Source organism: Hemitrygon akajei, unplaced genomic scaffold (assembly GCF_048418815.1).
Source record: "Hemitrygon akajei unplaced genomic scaffold, sHemAka1.3 Scf000034, whole genome shotgun sequence".
Taxonomy (NCBI): domain Eukaryota; kingdom Metazoa; phylum Chordata; class Chondrichthyes; order Myliobatiformes; family Dasyatidae; genus Hemitrygon; species Hemitrygon akajei.
Genome location: NW_027331920.1, coordinates 425,874 through 450,672, shown reverse-complemented (window position 1 = coordinate 450,672; position 24,799 = coordinate 425,874). Strand labels below are relative to the sequence as shown.

The 24,799-nt window shown below is 45.6% G+C and overlaps 1 protein-coding gene across 1 annotated transcript; it reads right to left on the bottom strand.

The window, feature by feature from the left end:
* Nucleotides 1–250: 250 nt before the first annotated feature.
* LOC140719974 (nuclear factor 7, brain-like) lies at nucleotides 251–24,799 on the bottom strand. Its single transcript, XM_073034887.1, has 8 exons — nucleotides 24,502–24,799; nucleotides 23,016–23,522; nucleotides 22,247–22,342; nucleotides 21,604–21,837; nucleotides 19,770–19,792; nucleotides 19,564–19,682; nucleotides 5,560–5,624; nucleotides 251–304 (listed from the first exon to the last, which is right to left on the bottom strand). Exons 1-8 carry the CDS (start codon nucleotides 24,559–24,561, stop codon nucleotides 251–253), a joined length of 1,158 nt encoding a protein of 385 aa, XP_072890988.1. The 5' UTR covers nucleotides 24,562–24,799.

Sequence of the window (24,799 nt, the reverse complement as noted above, 5' to 3'; positions counted from 1 at the left end):
AGTGGGGAAGAGGTTGCAATGGATATTTGGTGGTTGTTGGCAGGGTAATTGGATGGGTGAAGACGTGGCAGTTGGAAGAGAACGGATGAAAATGTGAGATCATCTGTTCCGGGCAGATAAGTGGAAAAGAAGGGCACATTTCACATGAGGTCAGAGAGAAACGTTCAGAGAGACCTGGATGTCCTTGTGAACACATCGCTGCGATTTAACATCTGTTATCGATACAGACGACCTCGTGTCCAGCAACATTTCACATTGCAGGACGCCTAATGAAGGTCTTGAGTACATCCGGGGATGAGCAGCACTGTCAACAGAGGCAGCCGTCAGCCGTTTGTATGACCACACAGACTAATCCCCTCAGCACATAACTTCCTCTGCCTTGCCTATTCAAGCTTCCGTTTGGAAAGGCTCGTAAACACCCTCTGATATCTGATTTAACCATATCCACTGGCAGCAAATGCCGGATATTATCCACTGAAGGAAAACACCCTACTCCTGAAGATCTAATTGAAGTTTAAACATAGGGAGAGGGAAATGTTTACGTTCTATCCCTGTCAGAGACGCAAATATTTCGGACAGGATGCTCGCACTTGGAAGCGTAAAGGGTGGGCAGAATTTCCTGTACTGCGCGTTGCTGTTCTATGATAAGTGGTCTATATTCTATTTGGGTCCTACAGCTGCTCAGACCACTCCAAATGCGGTCGGAACAATAACCTGTTCGGTTCTATGTTTCAGCAAAGACATCGAGGACAGAGAATACTGTCAATTGGACATAACCTCTCTGGAGATCTCTGACTTGCATTGAGACATGAATTGAGACAGGGGTAATTCTGTCATCACGAAGGGTCTCGGCCCAATACTCCCACTGTTTTCTGTTTTCCGTAGATGCTGCCCGGCTGCTGAGTTCCTGCAGCAGTTTCTGTGTGTTGTCCTGGATTTACAACATTTGCATATTCTCTCGTATCGTGTGTGTGGGCGCAAGTCTAGGTTTGTGGATCATACAAATGTTGGTGTTATAGTTGATGGTTTAGTAAAAATGCAGCAGGATATATTCCTTTGTGAGAAGAGCATCACCAGATGGAGTCTAATCAAGACAGGGATCCATCATTGCAACTTGGAGAGCAAAGGATGCGGAATACAACTCTGCCAATGAGACGGCTCTGAAAAGATGGACGTAGAGAGAAACCCAGGGGTCCATGTCTGTAGCTTCCTGAAAGTGGCTTCCGACGGGACGGGGTAGTTAGCAATGTATCTGCCAGGACGGGCTGTAGTCGTCAATACACCGAGCTGAGGAAACAGTCATGGAACTGCTTCATAAATCTCTGTGAGGTTGTATCAGAAATATTATAACCGGTTCTGGGCGCCCGATATAGCACAGACGCGCCGGGTTTGGTGAGGGTGCAGCAGTGGTTTGATAGGATGCTGCGGGATGAGAGGGATGTGCTCATTTGTTAAACCGGTTTATTACTGTCACAGGCACTGATGTACCCTGAAGGAACTTGACTGTTTTCACTGGAGCAGTGAAGACTGAGGAATGTAACCGATCCGTTTGTAAGATTATGTGAGTCACAGATAGGGTCGCGAACAGCTGCTATTTTCGGAGAACTAAGAGGCATAATATCAGAGGGTATGAGATTAAGGTTAGAGGGGTAAAGTAAAAGGACATGTGTGGGGCTCAAATGTTGCATTTATGTCTTTCCATGCACTGCCTACTTCATGTTCCCGTACCTCTTGTCAGCATTTGGGAGGCCTCTAGTTAGTCTGGTCTCCACCGTTTGGCCTGTTCAGCATTGAAGCGCGCAAGCCTCCGGAGCCGAGAACATGGTTTTTTTCCTCTTGCAGGATCACAGACATTGTATCCCCCCTATCTCTGAACACCCAGGATCGGACCAGAACCTGGGCTGGATCATCCTGATGCGGGTTTCAGATGAAATATTTCCTATTTATGCCTCTCCATAGATACTGTCTGAACCGGCTGAACAGCTCCGACTTTATCCGTCTGTTCCATTCCGTATTCAAGTGCTCTACCTCACCGTGCCTCATTGTATGAACCATCCAACCTGTTCTCAGCACCGCACAGGAGGCCACGAATGATCCCTGTCGCGCTCCACAAGTTACATTTCTTCAGCTGGATAAATTATTCAAATTCTCTATATTTTCGAAAGTAGGATCGGTTTCAATCGATGCTAAAACATTTAAGCAATTTATTTGGCTGTTTATTATAGCCCTACATCTCATGTAGAGTCTTGAAATATGTTTTTTTTTTGTGAATTTGATGTAATGTCGGAGCTTCCACTTATTGAGACGTCTACTTATATCCTAAAATATACCCAGTGAGAGTGAGATGATCGCTCGTATCGATGAATTGCAGTCCAGCGTCAGTGCTTTACAATTTCCTGTCATTGAAGCGCTGGAGATGTACCCGGTTACAACTGTTCACTACATTGCTGAGTGCGAGCAGGGCTGAGTGCTCGCTGCAGATTGCGTTGAGTTATACACAGTCTGTGTGTGTCCCATTCGTGCAGGACTGGCTTTGTACAGCTCATTTTCCTTATGGAGAGCTCCTGACTGTTTCTGCTCAGCGTAGTGTGTGTGTCTCGGGGGTGAGGGTGGTTGCGGTGGGGAGGTTTAGGTGCTGGGGTGTTGGGGGCGCTGGTAGTAGGGGCTGGCCTCGGGATTATAGCAGAGATATATCTGCAAATCCACAGCTTATTGATGTTGTGGAAGTCTGTGTCCCCGCAAAACCGTGTTTGCTGTCCACAGGTCCATTTCCTGTCGCGTAGTGTTGGAATTGTACTGGGCCGAGTCTGTGCATCCAAGATCTGGTTTGTGCAGCAGTGTCTTCCTCGTGCTGAAACGGGCTAGCGAAGCTCCCTGTCTACACCGGACTGAGTGTGGTATTTTTACGGCTGCGACTTCACAATGTGGATTGGATTCTCTATGTCTTATCCGTACAGCGGTGTGTTTGATGTTGTAACTCCACTCTGTGCTCTGTCACGACATAAATCAATGAATATTTCAGCGCCTCTGTCCCACCATTTCCCTTGCCAGAACGGGACTTCCTTTCAACATTGCTCGACTTAGAAATGCCAACACTATGCTTAATTATGTCTTGTATCTAATTGGAGAACTTCATTCTGTGTCGTGTACATTTTGTCACTATGAAACTGTCGAAACACATACTATTTCAATGTGAAGCGAAGAAGGCTGAAGAAAATTCAAATGCAGTAGTCAGTACAATCTTTGGGAGGGTAGATAGCTTTCAAATAAGAACTTTATTAAATGATGGGACTGACTTTAAATTAATTCACAGTTTGAGCTGGAAAATGAATGTAATAATTGCAATGTCACAATTGTATCGGGGACTTCAATACGCAAGAAGATTGGGAAAATCAGGTTGTTGTCAGATGACAAGAGGGCATTTGTTGAATGCCAACGAAACGGCTTGTTAGAGCAACTTGTGTGTGCCTCACCAACGCCTTATACAACCTCACCATAACATCCCAACTCCTATACTCAGTACTTTGATTTATGAATGCCAGGATGCCAAAAGCCTTCTTTACAACCCTGTCTACCTGTGACGCCAGTTTCAGGGAATTATGTACCTGAACTCCCAGATCCCTTTGTTTCTCCGCACTCCTCAGTGCCCTACCATTTACTCTATGTCCTACCTTGGTTTGTCCTTCCAAAATGCAACACCTCACACTTGTCTGCAATTAATTCCATCTGTCATTTTCTGGCCCATTTTACCAGTTGGTTCAGATCCCTCGGCAAGCTTTGAAAGCCTTCCTCGCTGTCCACTACGCCTCCAATCTTAGTGTCAACAGCAAAATTACTGATCCAATCTACCACATCTATGTCATTGATTTAGACAACAAACAACAATGGTCCCAGCACAGATTCCTGAGGCACACCACTAGTCACAGGCCTCCAGTCTGAGAAGCAACCATCCACTACCACTGTTTGTCTTCTTCCACACAGCCAATTTCGAATCCAGTTTAAACCTGGTGTCTGAACCTTCTGAACTAACCTCCCATGTGGGACCTTGTCAAAGAACTTACTAAAGTTCATGTAGACAACATCCACAGCCATTCCTTCATCCACTTTCCTTGTAACCTCCTCGAAAAACTCTACAAGATTCGTTAAACACGACCTACCACGACCCTTCTGATCTTCCACGCGACCAATTTTATCTCTTACTATCCTTTTACTCTTAATATACTAATAGAAACCCTTCAGGTTTACCTTCACATGAATTACCGAGCCCAGCGTGAAACATACGTTCTTAAGTTTTTTATATGCATAGAAAGGTAAAATATACACTATGCACTAAGACAAACGTTCGACTAACTGACGCTAAATAATACCGGATGCACCTGTTCCGTCTTACATAGGAAGAGAACTTCCGATTTTTTTTCGATCCCGATCCATGGTAACCTACGCACATCGTCCCGTATACTTTAAATCATTCCCAGATTACTTATAATATCCAATATAATGTAAATGTTATGTAAAATAGTTGTAATACTGCATTGTTTAGGGAATAATGACAAGAAAAAAAAAGTCTGTACATGCCCGAGCAACAAGTGCTGGAAGAGCACTTCTGGTTTTCTCAATTCGCGGTTGGTTAGGGTTAGGGTTAGGCTAACTCGAACCCTTACCTACAATACTCCGTGCAGTGAAATAGATGCACCTGAGAATATTTCTATCACGTATTAACCTTCGATTTCTGTCTATACATGCTGTCCTCGCATGACCTTTATCCTCCTCCGCCTCACTATCTGCTCTAACACTCTGGTTCCCCTCCCTCTGCAAATCTAGTTTAACCCCCCCCACCCCCCCCCCCCCCGGAGCAGCACTAACAAATCTACCCGCAAGGATGTTAGTTCCCCTCCAGTTCAGTGGCAAATCGTCCCGTCGGAACAGAGCCCGGGAACAAAGCCCAATTGTCCAGAAACATGAAGCCCTCCCTCCTGCACCATCTCCTTAGCCACGTATTTAGCTGCACTCTCCGCACATTTATATTTACAGGGACTTTACTCCTGACGCCGGTCCCGGGACCCGACCCGATTACAGACCCGGAGCGGAACCGGAGCAGATTCTCAGCCACTGGTTTACATGCCAGGACGCGAAGAAAGGATAAAGTTTCCCCGTGAATTTATTCCCAGTGAAGGTGTGGAGATGGGACTTGGTCTCCGCGTTGTAAAATGAAACTGTCCCGGACTCGTAACTCAGATAAACTCCCACCCTCCCGAGAAAGGGCCCGGCAGCGACACGGGAGTCAGGGGAGGTGAGATCACCGAACACGTCATAATTCCGATGTAACTCGTCACCAACCCGCCTGATGTACCAGAATCCGGTCTCCGGACTCAGTCCGACCCGCCCCTTCCTCTCCACAGACTCTGCGGCGACTCCCAGCCACCAGCGCCGATTTCCCGTCTCCTCCACCTCCCAGTAATATCTCCCCGATGTGAATCCCTCCGATCCCAGCACACAAGGCCGGTTTGTGAATCTCTTCCCGGTGTCAGGGAGATCCCTCCAGTTGCGGGTCCATCTCACACTCTTCCGATCCTCAGACACCTCGAGCTGCGGATGCGCCGTTTCCACATCCAGGGTGACAGAGACTGGGGAGAGAAGCAGATAATTAGAGAGTCCCCGGGGATCGGGGGGAGACTCGGACAGCGCGGCCCCGTGACCAGTGGAAAGGCCGCTGGGTCTCAGGCGCAGTCGAGTGGCTGACACGGAATGTTCCCGTGGTTTGACCCGACGATAGAGGATGGACAACTAATGTCTCCCAGTGGGTTCTCTGCTGGACGGAGAGCAGAGATTTCCCGATCAAACAGACACAAAATGCTGGAGGAACCGAGCGGGACAGGCAGCGTCTGTGGAGAGAGATGGACAGTCTGGGGTTTCAGGTTGACATCTTCCCTCAAGAGCAGAAATAAATAGGGGAGAGAGACAGCAGAAACGAGTGCAGGAAAGGGTTTGATTAAGATGAGAAGGGGTGAGTGAATGGATTTAAACAGGAGGTCACACAGGCTCTTCGGCCCAACTTGTTCGTCCGACCAATTTGATTAATGAGCTAATCCCATTTTCCCATTATTCCTTTCCACCTTCTTATCCACGTCTCTGGCAAGATGTATTTTAAAACATTGTCACTGTACCCACCTCTACAGTTGATCAAGGGCCCGCTGTAAACTTAGATAATCCTCTTCCCTCTCCACTATACCATGGGTTTTTGTGTCTCTCACATAGCTACTAACTTTGTCACTTACATTCTCATCCAAATCATTAATATGAATGACAAACAACCGTGTCCCCAGCACCGAGCTCTGCAGGTCACAGGCCTCCAGTCCTCGGTGTTGAAGAGACACTTTGACAGACACTTCAACAGGCAAGGCACAGAGGGAGACTGACCTAATGCCGGTCAATGGGATGAATGTGGATGGGCAAATAGGTCAGCACAGTGGTGATGGGTCATAGGGCACATTTCTATGCTCTACGGCGATGACTCTGTTAACTGAATGGCTAAGAATCCCCAAACCCCCCATGGGTGGTGAGAATTCCAAACAGTGACCCCTGACCCTTGACTCCTCAGAGAGGGGAAACATCCTCCCTGTATCCTGCCTGTTGACCCCTAAAACATTTTGTGTTTCCCTGAGATCTCCTCTCATTCTTCTAAACAGTGAACAGAGAACATAGAGCACTACAGCACAGGAACAGGCCCTTCATACAATGTTCACATTCATTTGTGAGTGTGAAGTGGGGCAGTGCGGAGGTTTGAGACAGTAAAGGAGGTGATAATGGGAACCAGTAGGGGAGAGACGAATGGCAGATTGAACCAGGAGGGGGAGGGGCGGAAAGCCTGTGGGTGAACTGTGTGTGTAGACGTTATGAGAAGCTGGAGGGGGCAAAGATGACAGATGAGGATGACTTTGTCCCCTTTCCCACAACCCCATCCCCCGCAGCCCCTCATTAGGACAGGGGATGAATTTGCAGGAACCCTTAAGCAACACAGGTCTTGATGAAGTGTTTCAATCTGAACCGTCGACTGTTTACTCTTTTCCACAGAAACCTCCCGGCCTGCTGTTCCCCCAACAATTTGTGTGTGTTACTCTGCTTTAAATATACTCAATTATTTGGCCTCCACAGCTGCCTGTGGCAGATTCACTATCCTGTGGATAAAGGAATTCCTCCTCATCTCTGTCCTAAATGGACATCCCTATAGTCGGAGACTCTGCTTACCGTTCTCGACCCACCCACATCCTCCCAACATCAACTCTCTCCAGACAGGTGTCAGAGAGATCTGGCGAGACCCTTCATCAGGACCTGTGTAGCTTGGATTACCAGCATCTGCAGATTTTCTCCTGTTTGATTTTTAAAGCAGAAGTTGATAAGTAAAATTCTTGATTAGTCAGAGTCTCAAAAGTTATGTGGAGGAGGCGGGAGAATAGGGTTGAGGGGATAATAAATAAGCCATTATTCTAAACTCCAGGGAGTACAGGCCCAGAACCAACAAACGACCCTCATATCTTAACTCTTTCATTCCCGGAATCAGTCTTGTGAACCTCCTGCACCCTCTCCAATGCCAGCACATCCTTTCCGATATAAGGGACCCAAAACTGCTCACAATACTCTAAGTGTGGTCTGACCAATGCCTTATAAAACCTCAGCATTACATCCTTGCTCTTGTATCCTAACCCTCTCGAAATGAAAGTAAACATTGAGTTTGCCAATCTTATCACTGACACAAACTGCAAGTTAACTTTGAGGGAATCCTGCACCGGAAGCCCCACAGCTCTTTGTATTTCTGATTTTTTAATATTCTCCTTGTTTACAAAATTGTCTATGCCTCTACTCCTTCTACCAATGTGCATGCACGACTTCCCTATCACGTATTTGCCCATTTCCTGATCTGTCTCTGTCCTTCCCCAGATTCCGAGCTTCTGCAGCACTATTTGCCCCTTCACCTATCTTCATATCATCTGAAAACCCGATCACAAAGGCATAACTTCTATCATACAAATCATTCTTTGTCTATCTTGGCTTTGTGTTCCTCGAAGTGTTCCAACAGATTTGTCAGGCAAGATTTCCCCTTAAGGGAAGGCATGCTGCCTTTGCCCTATTTTATCATGTGCCTCCATGTACCCGAAAGCTTGTCCTTAATACTGGACTCCAACATCTTTCCAAGCACACCACATCCAGACTAACACACTTATAATTTTCTTTTTCCCTTCTTAAAGTGCGAAGTGACCTTTGCAATTTCCAATCGTCTTGAATGACCAAGTACCTAGTGATTCTTGAAAGATCATTACTAATGTCCCCATATTCTCTTCAGCTAGCTCTTTCCAAACACTGGGCTGTAGTCCATCTGGTCCAGGTACCTTCAGATCTTCAATCGTCCTTCGTAATAGCAACAACACTCATTTCTGTCCCCTGTCACTCTCAGTTTTCTGACATACAGCTAGTATCATTCACAGTGAGGATTGACACAAAATATTAAATAAGTACCTCGGCCATGTTTTCTGTCACATTTCTCCTCTCCAGTGTCATTTTCTAGGGGTCAAATATCCACTCTCGTCTCCTGTTTTCTCTTTACATTTTGTGCCCTCTTGAGGATTGTTGGCAACCTTCCCTCATATCTCATTTTCTCCCCTTATGGCATTGTAATTGCCTCCTGTTGATGATCAAAATCTTCTCGATACTCCAACATCCTGCTAATTTTTGCTCTACTGTATGCCCTCTCGCTTTTATGCTGTCTTTGACTTCCCTTGTCAAACACGGTTACCTCATCCTCCCTGTATAATACTTCGTTTTTCGGATTTATCTATCCGAATTGCCCCTGGAACTCCAGTCTTTGTTGTTCTGCAATCATCCCTGCTTGTGCCCCCTTCTATTTTGGTCAGCTCCTCCCTCAAGCCTCTGAAATTAACATTACTCTAATACTGATACATCTGACTTTATCTCCCTCTGTAGGGTGAATTGTATCATTTTATCATCACTGCTTCCTAAAGGTTCTTTTAACTGAATCTCCCAAATCGTATCTGGTTCATTATACATATCCCTCTCTAGAATTGCCTTTCTCCTATCTCAGGGGCATTCTGCAAATTCCCTCTCCTGGAATATAGAACCAACATTGGTAAAACATGATTTTACCAATCTACATACATGTTGAAATCCCGCATTCCGATCGTCAACTTGCCCTTTTTTTCCTCATCTCGTGGTGACTTGTATCTCATTTCTATCCTGGCTACTACTTGGAGGTCTGCATATACTATCTCCCATCAGGGTATTTTTATCCTTGCAGTTTCTTAACTCTACCCGCAATGATTCGACATCGACCAATTATCTGTCACCTCTCTCGAAGGTTTTGTTTCACTCTTTACCAACAGAGCCTCCCCAGCCCATCTGCCTACCTGCCTGTCCTTTGAATACAAAGTATATCTTTAAAAGTTTAGCTTCAAGCGAGGATCTCCTTTCCACCACAACTCAGTGATGCCAACAACGTTGTACCTGCCAATCTCTACCTGTGCTACAACATCATCTACCTTATTCCGTATACTGTGAATTCAAATAAGACCAGAAGACAAAGGAGCAGAAGTCTGCCATTCGGCCCATCGAGTCTGCTCCGCTATTTTATCATGAGCTGATCCATTCTCCCATTTAGTCCCACTCCCCCGCCTTCTCACCATGACCTCTGATGTCTTGGCTACTCAGATACCTATTAATCTCTGCCTTAAATACACCCAATGGCTTGGCCTCCACTGCCGTTCATGGCAACAAATTCCACAGATTCACCACCCTCTGGCTAAAAAAAAAAATCTTCGCATCTCTGTTATGAATGGGCGCCCTTCAATCCGCAAGTCGTTCCCTCTCGTACTAGACTCCCCCACCATGGAAAACAACTGTGCCACATCCACTCTGTCCTTGCCTTTTAACATTCGAAATGTTTCTATGAGGTCCCCCTCATTCTTCTAAACTCCTAGGAGTACAGTCCAAGAGCGGTCAAATGTTCCTCATATGTTAACCCTCTCATTCCCGGAATCATTCTAGTGAATCTTCTCTGAACCCACTCCAACGTCAGCACATCATTTCTTAAATAAGCAGCCCAAAACTGCACACAGTACTCCAAGTGAGGTCTTCCTAGTGCCTTATAGAGCCTCAACATCACATCCCTGCTTTTATATTCTATTCCTCTAGAAATGAATGCCAACATTGCATTCATCTTCTTCACCACCGACTCAGCCTGGAGGTTAACCTTAAGGGTATCCTGCACGAGCACTCCGAAGTCCCATTGCATTTCAGAACTTTGAATTCTCTCTCCATTTAAATAATAGTCTGCCTGTTTATTTCTTCTACCAAAGTGCATGACCATACACTTTCCAACATTGTATTTCAGTTGCCACTTCTTTGCCCATTCTCCCAATCTATCCAAGTCTCTCTGCAGACTCTGTTTCCTCAGGACTACCGGCCCTTCCACCTATCTTTGTATCATCAGTAAAGTTAGCTACATATCTATTCCATAATCCAAATTGTTGATATACAATGTAAAAAGAAGCGGTCCCATCATGGACCCCTGTGGAACACCGCTGGTAACCGGCAGCCAAACCAGAATGGGATCTCTTTATTCCCACTCTCTGTTTCCTGACAATCAGCAACGCTCTATCCACGTATGTAACCTTCCCATAATCTTGTTTATCTTGTTTAGTGGCCTCATGTGCGGCACATTGTCAAAGGCCTTCTGAAAATCCAAATACACAACATCCACTGTATCTCCCTTGTTTAGCCTACTTGTAATTTCCTCAACAAATTGCAATAGGTTTGTCAGGCAGGACTTTTCTTTAAGGAAACCATGCTGAGTTTGGCCTATCTTGTCATATGCCTCCAGGTACTCCATAAACTCATTCTTGACAATCGACTCCAACAACTTCCCAACCACCGATGTCAAGCTAACAGGTCTATAATTTACTTTTTGTTTCCTTGCCCCCTTCTTAAATACCAGAGTGGCATTTACAATCTTCCACTCCTCCAGAACCATGCCAGAGTCTATTGACTTTTGAAAGATCATTGCTAATGCCTCCGGGATCTCCGCAGCTGCTTCCTTCAAAACACAAGGGTGCATTTCATCTGGTCCTGGAGATTTATCTACCCTTAGACTATTCAGCTTACTGAGTACTTTCTCTGTCATAATTGTGACTGCGCACACTTCTCTTCCCTGACACCCTTGAGTGTCCGGTATACTGCTGATATCTTCCTCAGTGAGGACTGATGCAAATACTCGTTCAGTTCCTCAGCCATCTCCTTATCTCCCATTACAATTTCTCCAGTATCATTTTCTATCGGTCCTATATCCACTCTCACCCATTTTTTACTCTTTATATACTTGAAAATGCTTTTAGTATCTTCTTTGATATTATTTCCCAGCTTTCTTTCATAGTTCATCTTTTCCCTCTTAATGGCCTTCTTAGTTTCCTTTTGTAAGCTTTTAAAAACTTCCCAATCCTCTGTCTTCCCACTAATTTTTGTTTCCTTGAATGTCCTCTCCTTTGCTTTTACTTTGGCTTTCACTTCTCTTGTCAGCCACGGTCGCATCCTTTATCCATTCGAAAATTTCTTCTTTTTTGGAATATATCTGCGTTGCACATTCCTCACTTCTCGCATAAACTCCAGCCACTGCTGCTCTGCCGTCCTCCCGCTAGTGTCCCTTTCCAGTCAAATTTGGCCAGTACCTCTCTCGTGCCACTGTAATTTCCTTTACTCCACTGAAATACCGACACATCGGATTTCGGCTTTTCTTTCTCAAATTTCACAGTGAACTCAATCATGTTACGATCACTGCCTCCTAACGGTTCCTTCACCTCAATCTCTCTAATCACCTCTGGGTCATTACACAATATCCAATCCAGTACCTCTGATCCCCTAGTGGGCTCAACAACAAGCTGTTCTGAAAAGCCATCCCGTAGACATTCTACAAATTCTCTGTCTTGAGATCCAGTGTCGACCTGATTTTCACAATCCACTCGCATGTTAAAATCCCCCACAATTATCATAACACTGCCCTTCTGGCAAACCTTTTCTATTTCCTGTTGTAATTTGTAGTCCCCCTCACTGCAGCTGTTAGGAGGCCTGTAGATAACTGCCATCAGGGTCCTTTTACCCCTGCGATTTCTTAGCTCAACCCAGAAAGATTCTTCCGATCCTATGTCACCTCTTGCCAATGATTTAATATCATTTCTTATCAATAAAGCCACGCCACCCCCTCTGCCTACCTGCCTATCCTTCCGATACACCGTGTATCCTGGGACGTTCAGCTCTCAGAGACATGCATCCTTTAGCCACGTCTCAGTGATGGCCACAAAATTATACGTGCCAATCTGTAGCTGTACGACAAGATCATCCACCTTATTCCTTATGCTGTGTGTATTTAAGTATAACACCTTAAGTCCAGGATTTGGTACTTTTTGTTTTGATTGCACTGCAACTCATCCCAGTGGCTGCAAATTTGCCCCATCACCTAACTGTCTTTCCTGACATCCTTACTGCTCACTATCTTAGATTTATTTCCGTTTTCCTCCACCTCCACTCTATCATTCCGGTTTCCCATCCCCCTGCCAAATGAGTTTAAACCCTCCCTAACAGCTCTATTAAACATTCCCGCTATGGTTCAGGTGTAACCCGTCCTTTTTGAACAGGTAATACTTCCCCCAGAAGAGATACCAATGATCCAAGAATCTGAAGCCCTGACCCCTGGATCAGTCTCTCAGCCACGCATTCATCTGCCTGATCCTACTATTCTTGCCCTCACTAGCACGTGGCACAGGTAGCAATCCTGAGATTACTACCCTGGAGGTCCTTCTTCTCAGCTTCATTCCTAACTCCCGGAAATCTCTCTTCAGGACCTCTTCCCATTTCCTCTCTATGTCATTGGTACCAACATGTACCAAGACAGCTGGCTGCTCGCCCTCTCCCTTCAGAATATTCTGGACCCGATCCGAGCCATCCCGTACCCTGGCACCTGGGAGGCAACACACCATGCGGGTATCTCTACCAGGCTCACAGAATCTCCTGTCTGTTCCCCTGACTATGGAATCCCCTATGACTACCGCATTCCTCTTCTCCCTCCTTCCCTCCTGCACAACAGCGCCAGGCTCAGTGCCAGAGACCCAGTCACCGTGGCCGTCCCCTGTCAGGTCATCCCCCTCAACAGCAGCCGAAACGATATACTTGTTGCTGAGGGGGGCAGCCACAGGGGTGCTCTCCACTATCCGGGCATTTCCCTTCCCACTCCTGACAGTCACCCAGTTTTCTGACCCCTGTAGCCTAGGGATGACTACCTCCCTGTAGCTCCTGTCTATCACCTCTTCATTTTCTCTAATAAGCAGTAGGTCATCAAGCTGCAGCTCCAGATCCCTAACACGGTCTCCGAGGAGCTGAATCTCGGTTCACCTAGTGCAGATGTGGCTATCAGGGAAGCTGGAGGTCTCCCAGGATTCCCACATCTGACACCCTGAACAAAGCACTAACCCTGCAGACATGCTACCTAATTCTACAGGAATGAAACAAAGAAAGATAGGCCTACTCACCCACTTACTTCACCAAACACACGAACTTTTTAAACCGTTAGCTAATGTGCCCTGCTGTTCCCCCGTCCGTCCGGGCCGATTTGCCAAGGGGAGAAAAAGAGTCGGTTCCTCGCTCTCGCCTCTTCCCGTTACCGCCTAAGCCCGTTGAGCCAAAGCCCTACACTCTGCTGCCACCCACTCCGCTGCCCGCTGTATAGGGTGGTCATCTTTTTAAACTCTCCGCGCTGTCCTGCGCAGTCTCGTCGTTCTTGTACGCAAAGTTTTTTTAAAAACTGCCTTCCTTCAGAATTTATCTGCCACGCCGCCCTTCTTGTCCCAATCTAAAAAAACACCTTCAGTCCTGTATTCATCAGCCTATTCCACACTGTCCACATGAAATTCAGCAAGGCCTTTGATGTCGATGATAGACCACACTTGGAGCATTGTCTGCATTTCCGGTTCCCGAATATGGGGAGGATGTCATTACACTGGACAGGAGGCTTCAGGAGGATGTTACCAGGACTGGGGGGCTTGGGTTAAAAGCAGAGAGTGGATAAGCTTGGGCTATTCAGCTGTAGTGAGGGATGTTCAGGTATGACCCCTTATTGAGGTAAATAATTCATAAGGAGCTTAAATAACGTTTCTTTTTCTAAGAAATGGGAGTACAGAACCAGAGGCGTCAGATTGAAAGTGAGACGGGAAATTTTTATGAGTGGTTTAGCTGGTAACATTCTCATAGAGAGGGAGGTTGGTAAATGGAATTTGCCCTCAGACGTTGTAGAAACAGGTAAAAATAAAATATTTTAAAATAAATTTGGGCAGGTGCACAGATGGGAAATGGTTAGAGGGATGGGGGGGGGCAAACACACACAAATGGGCCGTGCTCAAGAAGACATCTTAGTCTTGCAGATTGATGAAGTGGGCCGTGAGTTCAACATCCGTCAAACCCTCCCAGATCATCCTCCTGAGGAATCTCACCCCGGAGTCTGTCTGTGAAGTGTTGATGTGACGTCACGTCAGAGGGCAGCTCAATGCCACAGAACAGACAGACTGGGTAAGGACCGCAGATTTCAATGCTAAATGGGAATTTGTGCCTATTTCTGTGGCCATGTGTCACACTCTGATAGTATATCTGTGTGTGTGTGTGTGTGTGTGTGTGTGTGTGTGTGTGTGTGTGTGTGTGTGTGTGTGTGTGTGTGTGTGTGTGTGTGTGTGTGTGTGTGTGTGTGTGTGTGTGTGTGTGTGTGTATTGAATGTGGTAAATATCCGTGTGATGTGTATACACATTGAAGAATTTGTATGTTACAGTGTGTCATCACATGTCTGGTGTGTGTTGACAATGTGTCACACGTGATTGAGTTGTTTAAATGAATAAATGACTGTCTCTGAAGAGATTGGTTTCCAGGTTACTGAGGGAAATAACAACGTACATTGCTGAGGCTCTGACTACAATCTGCCAGTCCTTCCTGTGTATGTGTGTGAGGGAGCTTTGCCAGGCCGGTTGTGCTGTGTGTGCTTCTCCCGAGATGAAATCTTGACGCACGTCAATGCTTGTTGGTGTGTCCGAGCTCATTCTCACAATGCTTCAATGTAGTGGTCTGATCACCATAATACATAGGAGCAGAATTAGGCCATTTGCCTATCGAGTCTGCTCCGTCATTCAATCATGGCTGATCCTTTTTTTCCCTCCTCAGCCCCACTACCTGGTCTTCTCCCCGTAACCTTTGATGCTGTGTCCAATCTAGAACCTATCAAGCTCTGCCTTAAATACACCCAACAAGTTCCACAAATTCACCAGCTGCTGGCTCAAATTTCTCCGCATCTGTTTTAAATAGACGCCCTTCTATCTTGATGCTGTGCCCTCTTTTCCTAAACTCCACCACCATGGGAAACATCCTTTCCACATCTACTCTGTCTGGGCCTTTCAACATTCGAAAGGTTTCAATGAGATCCCCCCTCATCTTTCTAAATTCCAGCGAGTACAGACACAGAGCTATCAAACATTCCTTGTATGATAACCCTTTCATTCCTGGAATCATCCTTATGAAATGAACCTTCTGCAATGCCAGCACATCTTTTCTTAGAAAAATTGTTCACAATACTCAAGGTGAGGCTTCACCAGTGCCTTATAAAGCCTCAGCATCACATCCCTGCTCTTGAATTGAATGCTATCTAAACCCCTTGAACAGAATGCTAACATTGGATTTGCCGTCCTCACCACTGACTCTACCTGCAAGTTAACCTTTAGGAAGTTCTGCAGAATGACTGCTAAGTCCATTTTCATCTCAGCTTTTTGGGTTTTCTCCCCATTTGAAAAAAAATCTGCACATTATTTCTACGACCAATGTGCATGGCCATGCATTTTCCAACATTGTATATCATTTGCCACTTTCCTTCCCATTCTCCTCATTCAAGTCCTTGTCCAGCCTAACTGTTTCCTCAACACTACCGGCCCCTCCACCAATCTTCGTATCTTCCACCAAACTTGGAAACAAAGCCATCTACTCTAGGACAAGAGGGTATGACTTCAGGATTGAAGGATTTCCTTTTAGAACTGAGATACGGAGAAACTACATTAATCAGTGTGTGGAAAATCTGTGGAATTTGTTGCCACAAGTGGCTGTTAAGGCCAAGTCATATTTAAGGCAGAGATAGATAGGTTCTTGATTGGCCAGGACATCAAAGGGTATAAGGTGAAAGCAGGGGAGTGGGGATCACCGGAAGAATTGGATCTGCCCATGACTGAATGGTGGAGCAGACTCGTTGGGCCGAATGGCCTACTTCTGCTCCTATATCTTATGGTCTATTCCATCAGCTAGATCTTGATATACAGCATAAAATGAAGGTGTCCTAACACTGACCCCTGTGGAACACGAGTCACTGGCAGCCAACCAGAAAAGGATCCCTTTACTCTCATTCACTGTCTCCTACCAATCAGCCAATGTTCTAACCATGCCTGTAACTTTTCTGTAATACCATGGCCTCTTAAACTGGTTACCACCTTCATGTGTGGCACCTTGTCAAAGGCCTTCTGAGATTCCAAATATACAACATCCACTGCATCCCCTTTATCGATCCTGCTTGTAATCTCCTCAAAGAATCCCAACAGGTTTGTCAGTCAGGATATTCCCTTAACGAAGCCATGCTGACTTGTCCTATCTTGTCCAGTGTCACCAAGTATTTCATAACCTCATACTTAACAATTGACTCCAATTTCTTCCCAACCACAGAGGTGAGGCTAACTGGTCAATAATTTCCTTTCTGTTGCCTTCCTCCTTACTTAAAGAGTTAAGTGACATTTGCCATTTTCCAGTCCTTTGGCACCATGCCAAGGTCCAATGATTTTTGAAAGATCATTTGAAATGCCTCCACAATGTCTACCACAACCTCTTTCAGAACACTAGGGTGCAGTTCATCTGGTCCGGGTGACTTATGTCCCTTTAGGGCTTTCAGCTTTTTGAGCACCTTCTCCCTTGTAGCAGTAACTGCACTCACTTCTCTTCCCTCACACCCTTCAACACCGGGCACAGTGCTAGTGTCTTCCACGGTGAAGACTGGTGCAAAATATTCGGTTTATCTGCCATCTCTTTATCCCGCGTTATTATATATCCGGCCTCATTTTCTAGCGGTCCTATATCCACTCTCATCTCTGTTTTATGTTTTTACAATACTTGAAAAACAATTTGATATTGTTTGCTAACTTGTTTTACAAAGGCAGGTGTGTAAAAAGGGCCCGAAGGATCATTGGAGACCATTGCACATTTAGATGGAAACATAACGTAAAGATTTTTAATCCTCATGTATATGACGGATGTAAGTAATAAAGTCAATTCAATTCAAATCAATTTCTTGTTTATTTTTTCCCACCCAATCATCCTTATAGTTCCTCTCTGTAGATATTTAAAAGCTTCCCAATCCTCTGTCTTCCTACTAATTTTTGTTTAGTTGTATGCCCTCTCTTTTGCCTTTACAATAACTTGCCTTCCCTTGTCAGCCACGGTTTTACTATTTTGCCATTTGAGTATTGATTTATTTTTGGAATACATCTATCCTTCACTTTCCTCATTTTCCCACAAACTGACACCATTTCTGCTCTGCTCTCATCACTGCCAGCATCTCCTTCCAATTTGCTTTGGCCAACTCCTCTCTCAGACCGCTGTAATTTATTTTACTCCTCTGAAATACTACAATGTCAGACTTTACTTTCTCCTTATCAAATTTCAAGTTGAACTCAGTCATGTTGTGAGCACTGCTTCCTAAGGTTTCTTTTAACTATTCACCTCTGGTTCAATACATAACACCCAATCCAGTAGAGCTGTTCCCCGAGTAGGCTCAACGACAAACTGCTCTAGAAAGCCATCACATTGCATTCAACAAACTCACTCTCTTGAGATCCTTTACCAACCTGATTTTCCCAATTGACCTGCATGTTGAAATCTCCCATGATTATCATAACATTGTCCTTTTCATCAGCCTTTTCTATTTCCAGTTGTAATCTGTGGGTCTCAACCCACTGACTGTTGGGAGGCCTGTATATGACTGGTGTCAGTGTCATTTTTACTTTTGCAGTTCCTTACCTCAACCCACAATGATTCAACATCTCCCAATCCTATGTAACATCTTGCTGCTGATTTACCAGCAGAGCCACACCACCCCCTCACCCGACCTTCCTATACAACCGATACATTGTGTAACTGTGAACATTCAGCTCCCAACTACAACCATCCTTCAGCCACGATTCTGTGATGGCCACAACATCATACCTGACAATCGGTAATAGTGCAACAAGATCATCCACCTTATTTCTCATACTCCATGCATTGAGATATAACACTTTGTGTACTGTATCTGCTATCCTTTTTAATTCTGCATCTCTAATGCACTGATACTTACCCTGCTGGCTGCAATTTTCTCCTCGCTTCTGTCCGCCCTATCTGACAGTCTGACTGCACGCTATCTTTGCATTTTTACCATCAGTCCTATCCCTTCACTCCAGTTCCTGAGCATCCCCCCCATTCAAATTTGTTCAGACCTTCCCCAACAGCTCTATCAAACCTCTCTGTGAGAATATTGTTCTCCCTCCAGTTGAGGTGCGACCCGTCCCTTTTGAGCAGGTCATTCCTCCACCAGAACAGATCCAAATGATCCAAGAACCTGAATCCCTGTCCCCAGCACCATCTTCTCAGCCATGTTTATCTGTCAAATTATCCTGTTTCTACCCTCACCAGCACGTGGCACAGGCAGCAATCCAGAAATTACAACCCTGGGGGTGCTGCTTCTGAGCTTTCTACCAAGCTCACCAAATTATATTTTCAGGACCTCTTTGCTTTTACTTCCAATGTCATTGTCACAAATTTACCAAAATATCTGGCTCTTTTCCCTCCCTCTCTAAAATGCTGCGGACATGATTCGAGGCATCCCTGACCCTGGCACCCAGGAGGCAACATACCATTCGGCTGTCCCGTTCACATCAATAGATTCTCCTGTCTGTTCCCCTGATGATCCAGTCTCCGATCACGACCACTCCCCTCTTCTGCCTCTAACAACAGTGAGAGATGCTGATCCGGAAGGGGGAAGACCTGTGTCAGTCAGAGTCTGCACTCACAGGGCACATGAAGGACTTGTGCATTTTCCTGACAATCCCAGTCACCACACTGATACCCGCTTTTATTCCCTACAATATTATCGTCAGTATTAAATTCCCAGTTCCTCTGGTAGATCCAAACTCATGTCCTGGTGTGTTAGTGCGTTTGCCTGGGATTGGAACACAGTGGTTCATTTGACAGTCCCGTGTATTGGTTGTATTGTGACCCTGTGCTGGTGTGTTCAGGGGTCTGACATCTCCAGCTGACCATGTGACAGTGATGCCTCCCAGTCGGTGGGGTTGATGTGGAATAAACTTCAGTTCCCCTTCAGCCCAGTATTACAGACAATCTTTGCCTCAAATTGAAACTAAATTGAGCTTCATAAACAAGGAGAAATGAAACTTTGTAAGTTTTACCTCGATTAATAGCATCAAGCGTTTCTCTCAGCACAGTGTTCAACAAATAGGGGTGATCGAATTTTTCAACCGGTAGGGTCTCATTTGTCACTGACAATTCCTGGATATCATCATTAATCCTGTAAATATTAAACTGCTGGTTATAAATTGCTATTCCGAATTATTTTACAAATCCATTAAGGGATCCAGTAAAGAGTATGTCCTACCTCCTGTTCCGACGAGCTTCCTCCTGAAATAAATAAAACACAAATCCGATTAGACTTGGACTTACTGTCCACATCCTGAATTTCATCCAAATCATTACAATGTGTTGAAAATTCCCAATCCCACAGTCACTCACGCACACGGACAATACAGAACCACAGGGTAACTTATAAGGAAAGTTTCTGAATGTCAGACCATTACTGAGAGGATGAAACTTACAGGGAAGACAAAACAGGCTCTGCATTATCATCTGGATATGACGTCAGGGTGATAGGATGGAGGAATTTAAGATCAGTGATGTATGTGATTGTGTGGGGGTGGAGGAAGTACCTCTATTTATGGGGAGACTTGTGGGGAGGTGTAATTCCAGATAGATTTTAACAAATTCCACAAGATATTTAGCGAGGAGGATGTGGAACTCAGTGTCACAGGAGTGGATGAAATGGAACAGCAGAGACTGAATGTAATGGGGAGGCTGGATAAACACGTGAGGGACCAGAGATCTCGGTGAACTTTTGCTGGTTGTGGTGAGCAAGTGGCAGGAGGATTGTGAAGCAGGGAAATTGAGAGGAGAAAATGGGCCAAATGGCCTGGTTATGTTTTGAACGACTGAACGTTCATTTGAATGTTATCTGTAAAAGTAAAGAGACAGTAATAGTTTCCCTAATCTGATGGAAACCGGATACAGAAGATAAGTCTGATGTGTGGGTCAATTTCTTTGTTCTCACTGATTGACAAAGAGACCCTCACACCAACCGCATCAGACATACTCACAGCCTGTAACTGGAAATGAGAGTTAATGAGAGTTTTAGAGGGTATTTAATGTAGAATTAAGGTCACAGTCAGCAGCTCTGTGTTATGATCAGAGTAAATAATTACAGAGAAATTTGCATTCTGTCCTGGGATGTACAGAAGTTGTGGAAGTCCAGTTTTGGGACAATAGACAATAGGTGCAGGAGTAGGCAATTCAGCCCTTCTAGCCAGCACCGCCATTCATTGTGATCATTGCTGATCATACACAATCAGCACCCCGTTCCTGCCCTCTCGCCATATCCCTTGACCCCGCCATTTAAAAGAGCTCTATCTAACTCTATCTTGAAAGCATCCAGAGACCTGGCCTCTACTGCCTTCTGGGGCTGAGCATTCCACAAATCCACCACTCTCTGGGTGAAAACGTTTTTCCGCATCACTGTTCTAAATGGCCTACCCCTTATTCTTAGACTGTGGCCTTTAGTTCTGGACTCACCCATCAGTGGGAACATGCTTCCTGCCTCCAGCGTGTCAAATCCCTTAATAATCTTATTATTATGGGACAACAACAACCCTGAATAGATGCATCAATTGTCTGGTGAGAAACTGTTTACTGTGATTTGTAATGTTGTGTGTAGGAGCAATGCATCTGCTTTCTGTCTGCATTGTATTCTGTGTTACGTGTTTATTACGATAACCAGTCACGTGAGTGGGGACGTGGTAAAAGCGAAGGGAATAAGTTACGTATCTGTACTTTGTCCGGCGCAGTTTTGAGCTGGGGACGGGCGGATGTCACTCTGTTCTTGACCGCTGTGTTGCAGCTTACTTTACAATGAATTACCCTGAAGTTTCATCGCTTCAAGATTGTATTTTGCTAATGAAGGACTGAAAGCGTATCTTGGACGTTTTGAAATGTAATTATTGGAGTGATGGGAGGGCGCATCATGCAAGTGTAACAACTTGTGTGAGGTCGCCAGCAACGGCAATTGATTTGTTAGAATCGGCCTCTGTGCTGTGTTTATTTCGAATATAACACTGTTCATTTAGTGCCCTATGACAGAAACAAATTGAAATATAATCCCTCACCTTGAGAAATATCACACTGTCTTTTTGATCCATCTGTTCCTTTAACTTTGAGATTTCCTCCTGAATAAACCTTATATTCTCTTGAATCTCCCGAAGATTTTTCTCCATTGGATTTAGAATCCTCTCCTCTTCTTCCCTGAGATCCCTGAGTAAGCTCTGCTCTTTCCCAGTGATAATCCGGCGCAGTTCAGCAAACTGGGATGTGATGTGGGACTGAAGGCTGTGTGACTGTTCCTGTTGAAGGAAAGGTGAAGATTAATATACTTCATTGCTGTGTTCTGTTACCTTTTGTCGTTCAGTTCGGTCTATTAGAGTCCATGCTACTTCTGAGTGCATTCCCGTCAACACTATTCACTCACATCTTCCTGAAACCTATTCTCACTTATTGACCCATAAACTCCCATCTGATTCACGCACACCCTCCCCACCTTTACAGTGTTAACGATAATTTGCCATTCATCCAGCATGTCCTTGGGATGTGTCGGAATCTCTCGTGGTCACAGGGAGAGCGTGCAAACTCCACACAGACAGCACCAGAGGTCAGGATCGAACCCATGTCACTGGAGCTGTGATACACGCTATTCTGCATTAAATGGAGCAAAACTCGACAGTAATATCAGAAATTGTGCTCAGGAAGCCTCACCCGAACTCCGGAAATCTTCTCTTTCTGTTGCTGCTCCTTTTCCTGGAAGTCTGATTTCTTTTTTGTGAGAGAGTCTAAGGAAGAGTTTAGCTGATCCTGGAAGTCAGAGAGTGAAGGAAATAGAAACAAAGGTGCATCAAAAGAAACAGGTGATTAAACCCGATGATCTTACAAAATGCCGGAAGATCTCAATGAGTCAGGCAGCATCTATTCAGGGGAAATAAACAGTCGGTGTTTCGGGATGAGACCCTTCATTAGGACTGGGAAGGAATGGGACAGAAACCAGAATAAAAAGGTTGGATGAGAATCAGCTGACAGTTGACGGGTGAGTCAACGTGAGGGGGAACGTGGGGGAGGGTGATGAAGTGAGAAGCTCAGAGGGACAGATGGAAGAAATAAAGGGCTGGAGAAGAAGAAATCTAATACGAGAAGACAATCGACCATGGAAGAAACGGGAGGAACTGGGCTGTTTGCGGCCCTGAATGGTGACGAGGGAGGAGGTTAGGAGTCAGGTGTAGCACTTGTCCAGCTTGCAGGTGTCGGTGCCAGGAGGGAGATCAGTGGGGAGGAGCGAGTGGATCAGGGCGATGCAGTACGTGGAGCGCGATCCGTATAGAGAGCGGAGAGTTGCGGGGAGGGGCTGGGTCTGGGCTGTTGGAGGGAGAGATGCATTTGCTGGTAGAATCCCGTTGGAGATGGCGGAAGTTGCGGGGTGATGGTACGTAGGACAAAGGAAATGTGTTAAGTATCAAATTAACTTTAGTCTTACCTTGTAGATTTTAACGGCTTCTTTAATGGGCATGAAGCGGTGTTCTCTGTGTTCCTGCGCATCTCTACAGACCAGACAGATCAGTGTCTTGTCCGTTTCACAAAACAGCTTCAGTTCTTCCTCATGTTCCCCGCAGTGAAGTTCACTTCCCTTCCCTTTCGGGTTCAGGTTTAGATTCCGAACTTTTTGTGTCATATTTGCTAAGGCCCGATTCACCCTGAGGGTGCGGTCAGCAAACACCTCTCTACATTCCGGGCAGGAGTTTCTCTCCTCCCTTTCCCAACACCGTGTGATACAAGAGCGACAGTAGTTGTGCCCACACTCCAGTATAACCGGATCGATGAAGAAATCCAGGCAGATGGGACAAATTGCCTCCTCGCTCAAACTCTCGGTCGGTCCTTTCGAAGCCATGTTGTCTCCCAGCACTTCCTGATTCAGAATCCTTTTACGTTCGGGGAGTTGCTGATCCCCTGCAGTACCGCGATTGTCCACTACACGCGCTGCAGTCTCAGGGAATGAACATTATGTTGATGTCTGTGGGAAACGATTGCGGTATCTATATCAGGGAGGGATCAGAAACAGATTAAGCAGGTCGGAACAGAAATGAAAACTCGGCCATGGACTGCCCAAGCCCGGCTGCAAAAGGAGGAGGGTTGGGAATCGGGCTAACAACTCCGTCCCGTAAAAACCCAGTGTGACAGAAACATTCGCTGAATCTGCAAAGGTCCCATCGCTGCGATCCGAAGGACCTTCCCCTGTGTGGTGAAAGCAGAGGCGACAGGACCGATCAGCCCTCGCTCTGGACAGGGGAATCTGACGAGCTGCTGTTGGCGGCCTGTGTCCCGGTAAGTGTGATGGGCTAAAGAAGAAGCAGAAAGAAATGAAGCCGGAGAGAAGAGCCTGGTTCAGTCTGAGGCATGACTGAAAGGGACAAGTTCTGAACAGAGAGGCACAAGAGACTGCAGATGCTGGAATCTCGAGTAACAAACTCGAGGGACTGAGCGGGTCAGGCAGCATCTGTGAAGAGAAATGTAAAATCGACTTTCAGGTCGAGATCCTTCAGCTAGACTGTCTCAAACCGAAATCTCAATCGCCATTTCCCTCAGATACTGCCTGACCCGTTGAGTTCCTCCAGCAGCTCGGTTTTTTAAAAAAAAAAAATTCTCTCTCGGTGTAAAGACAGTCAGACTGGGGTGTAAAACAGGGATTAAGTAACTATTTAAAACTTAAAAATTGTGCCGTGACAAGACAGATGCCGTGGCTGCAGGGGGAAGTACAGGACTGGACATTCCACGTCACAGGGTGGGAAACATTATTTTGGTCGGTGAAGTCCTGAAGAAACTTTCTGACTTTACCCATGTCTGTCCCAGCTCCAGTGAAAGGCCAGTTTCCACAATTCTGGACAGAGCCCAGACGTTGATGTTTTTTAAAATCAAAATAAACATTATTTGCTATGAAATATTCACAGGGATAAACCGTGCAATACCTTTACCCGAGGATCAGTGAGCCTTCTGTTACGAAGCTGCTGTGGCACAGGCCCTTGCATCTTTCTCCACAGATCTTCGCCAGCCCACAGTCCGCAAAGAGGCGAGTGACCGTCTCGTCTCCACTGCAGTAATCTCGGGGCAGCGCGCTGTGGGAGTGATCTCCGGGCATGCAGCAAGGATCAGACTGGGAGAGTCCCTCTCCCCCAGCCAGTTACGGTTTGGCACGATGATTGAAGTAGTTCATCGCCCTCCTGATGAACCGACACAATCTATTATATTCATCCCAGTGCACTCCGG

Bases quoted from the DNA above. Each gene is read 5' to 3' on its own strand.
- LOC140719974 (XM_073034887.1), bottom strand. From the start codon at position 24,561: ATGCAAGGGCCTGTGCCACAGCAGCTTCGTAACAGAAGGCTCACTGAT. The intron at 23,523-24,501 runs GTATTGCACGGT...TCATTCCCTGAG, and splicing joins TCACTGATCCTCGGGTAAAG to ACTGCAGCGCGTGTAGTGGA. The intron at 19,683-19,769 runs GTAGGACATACT...TAATATTTACAG, and splicing joins GAAGCTCGTCGGAACAGGAG to GATTAATGATGATATCCAGG.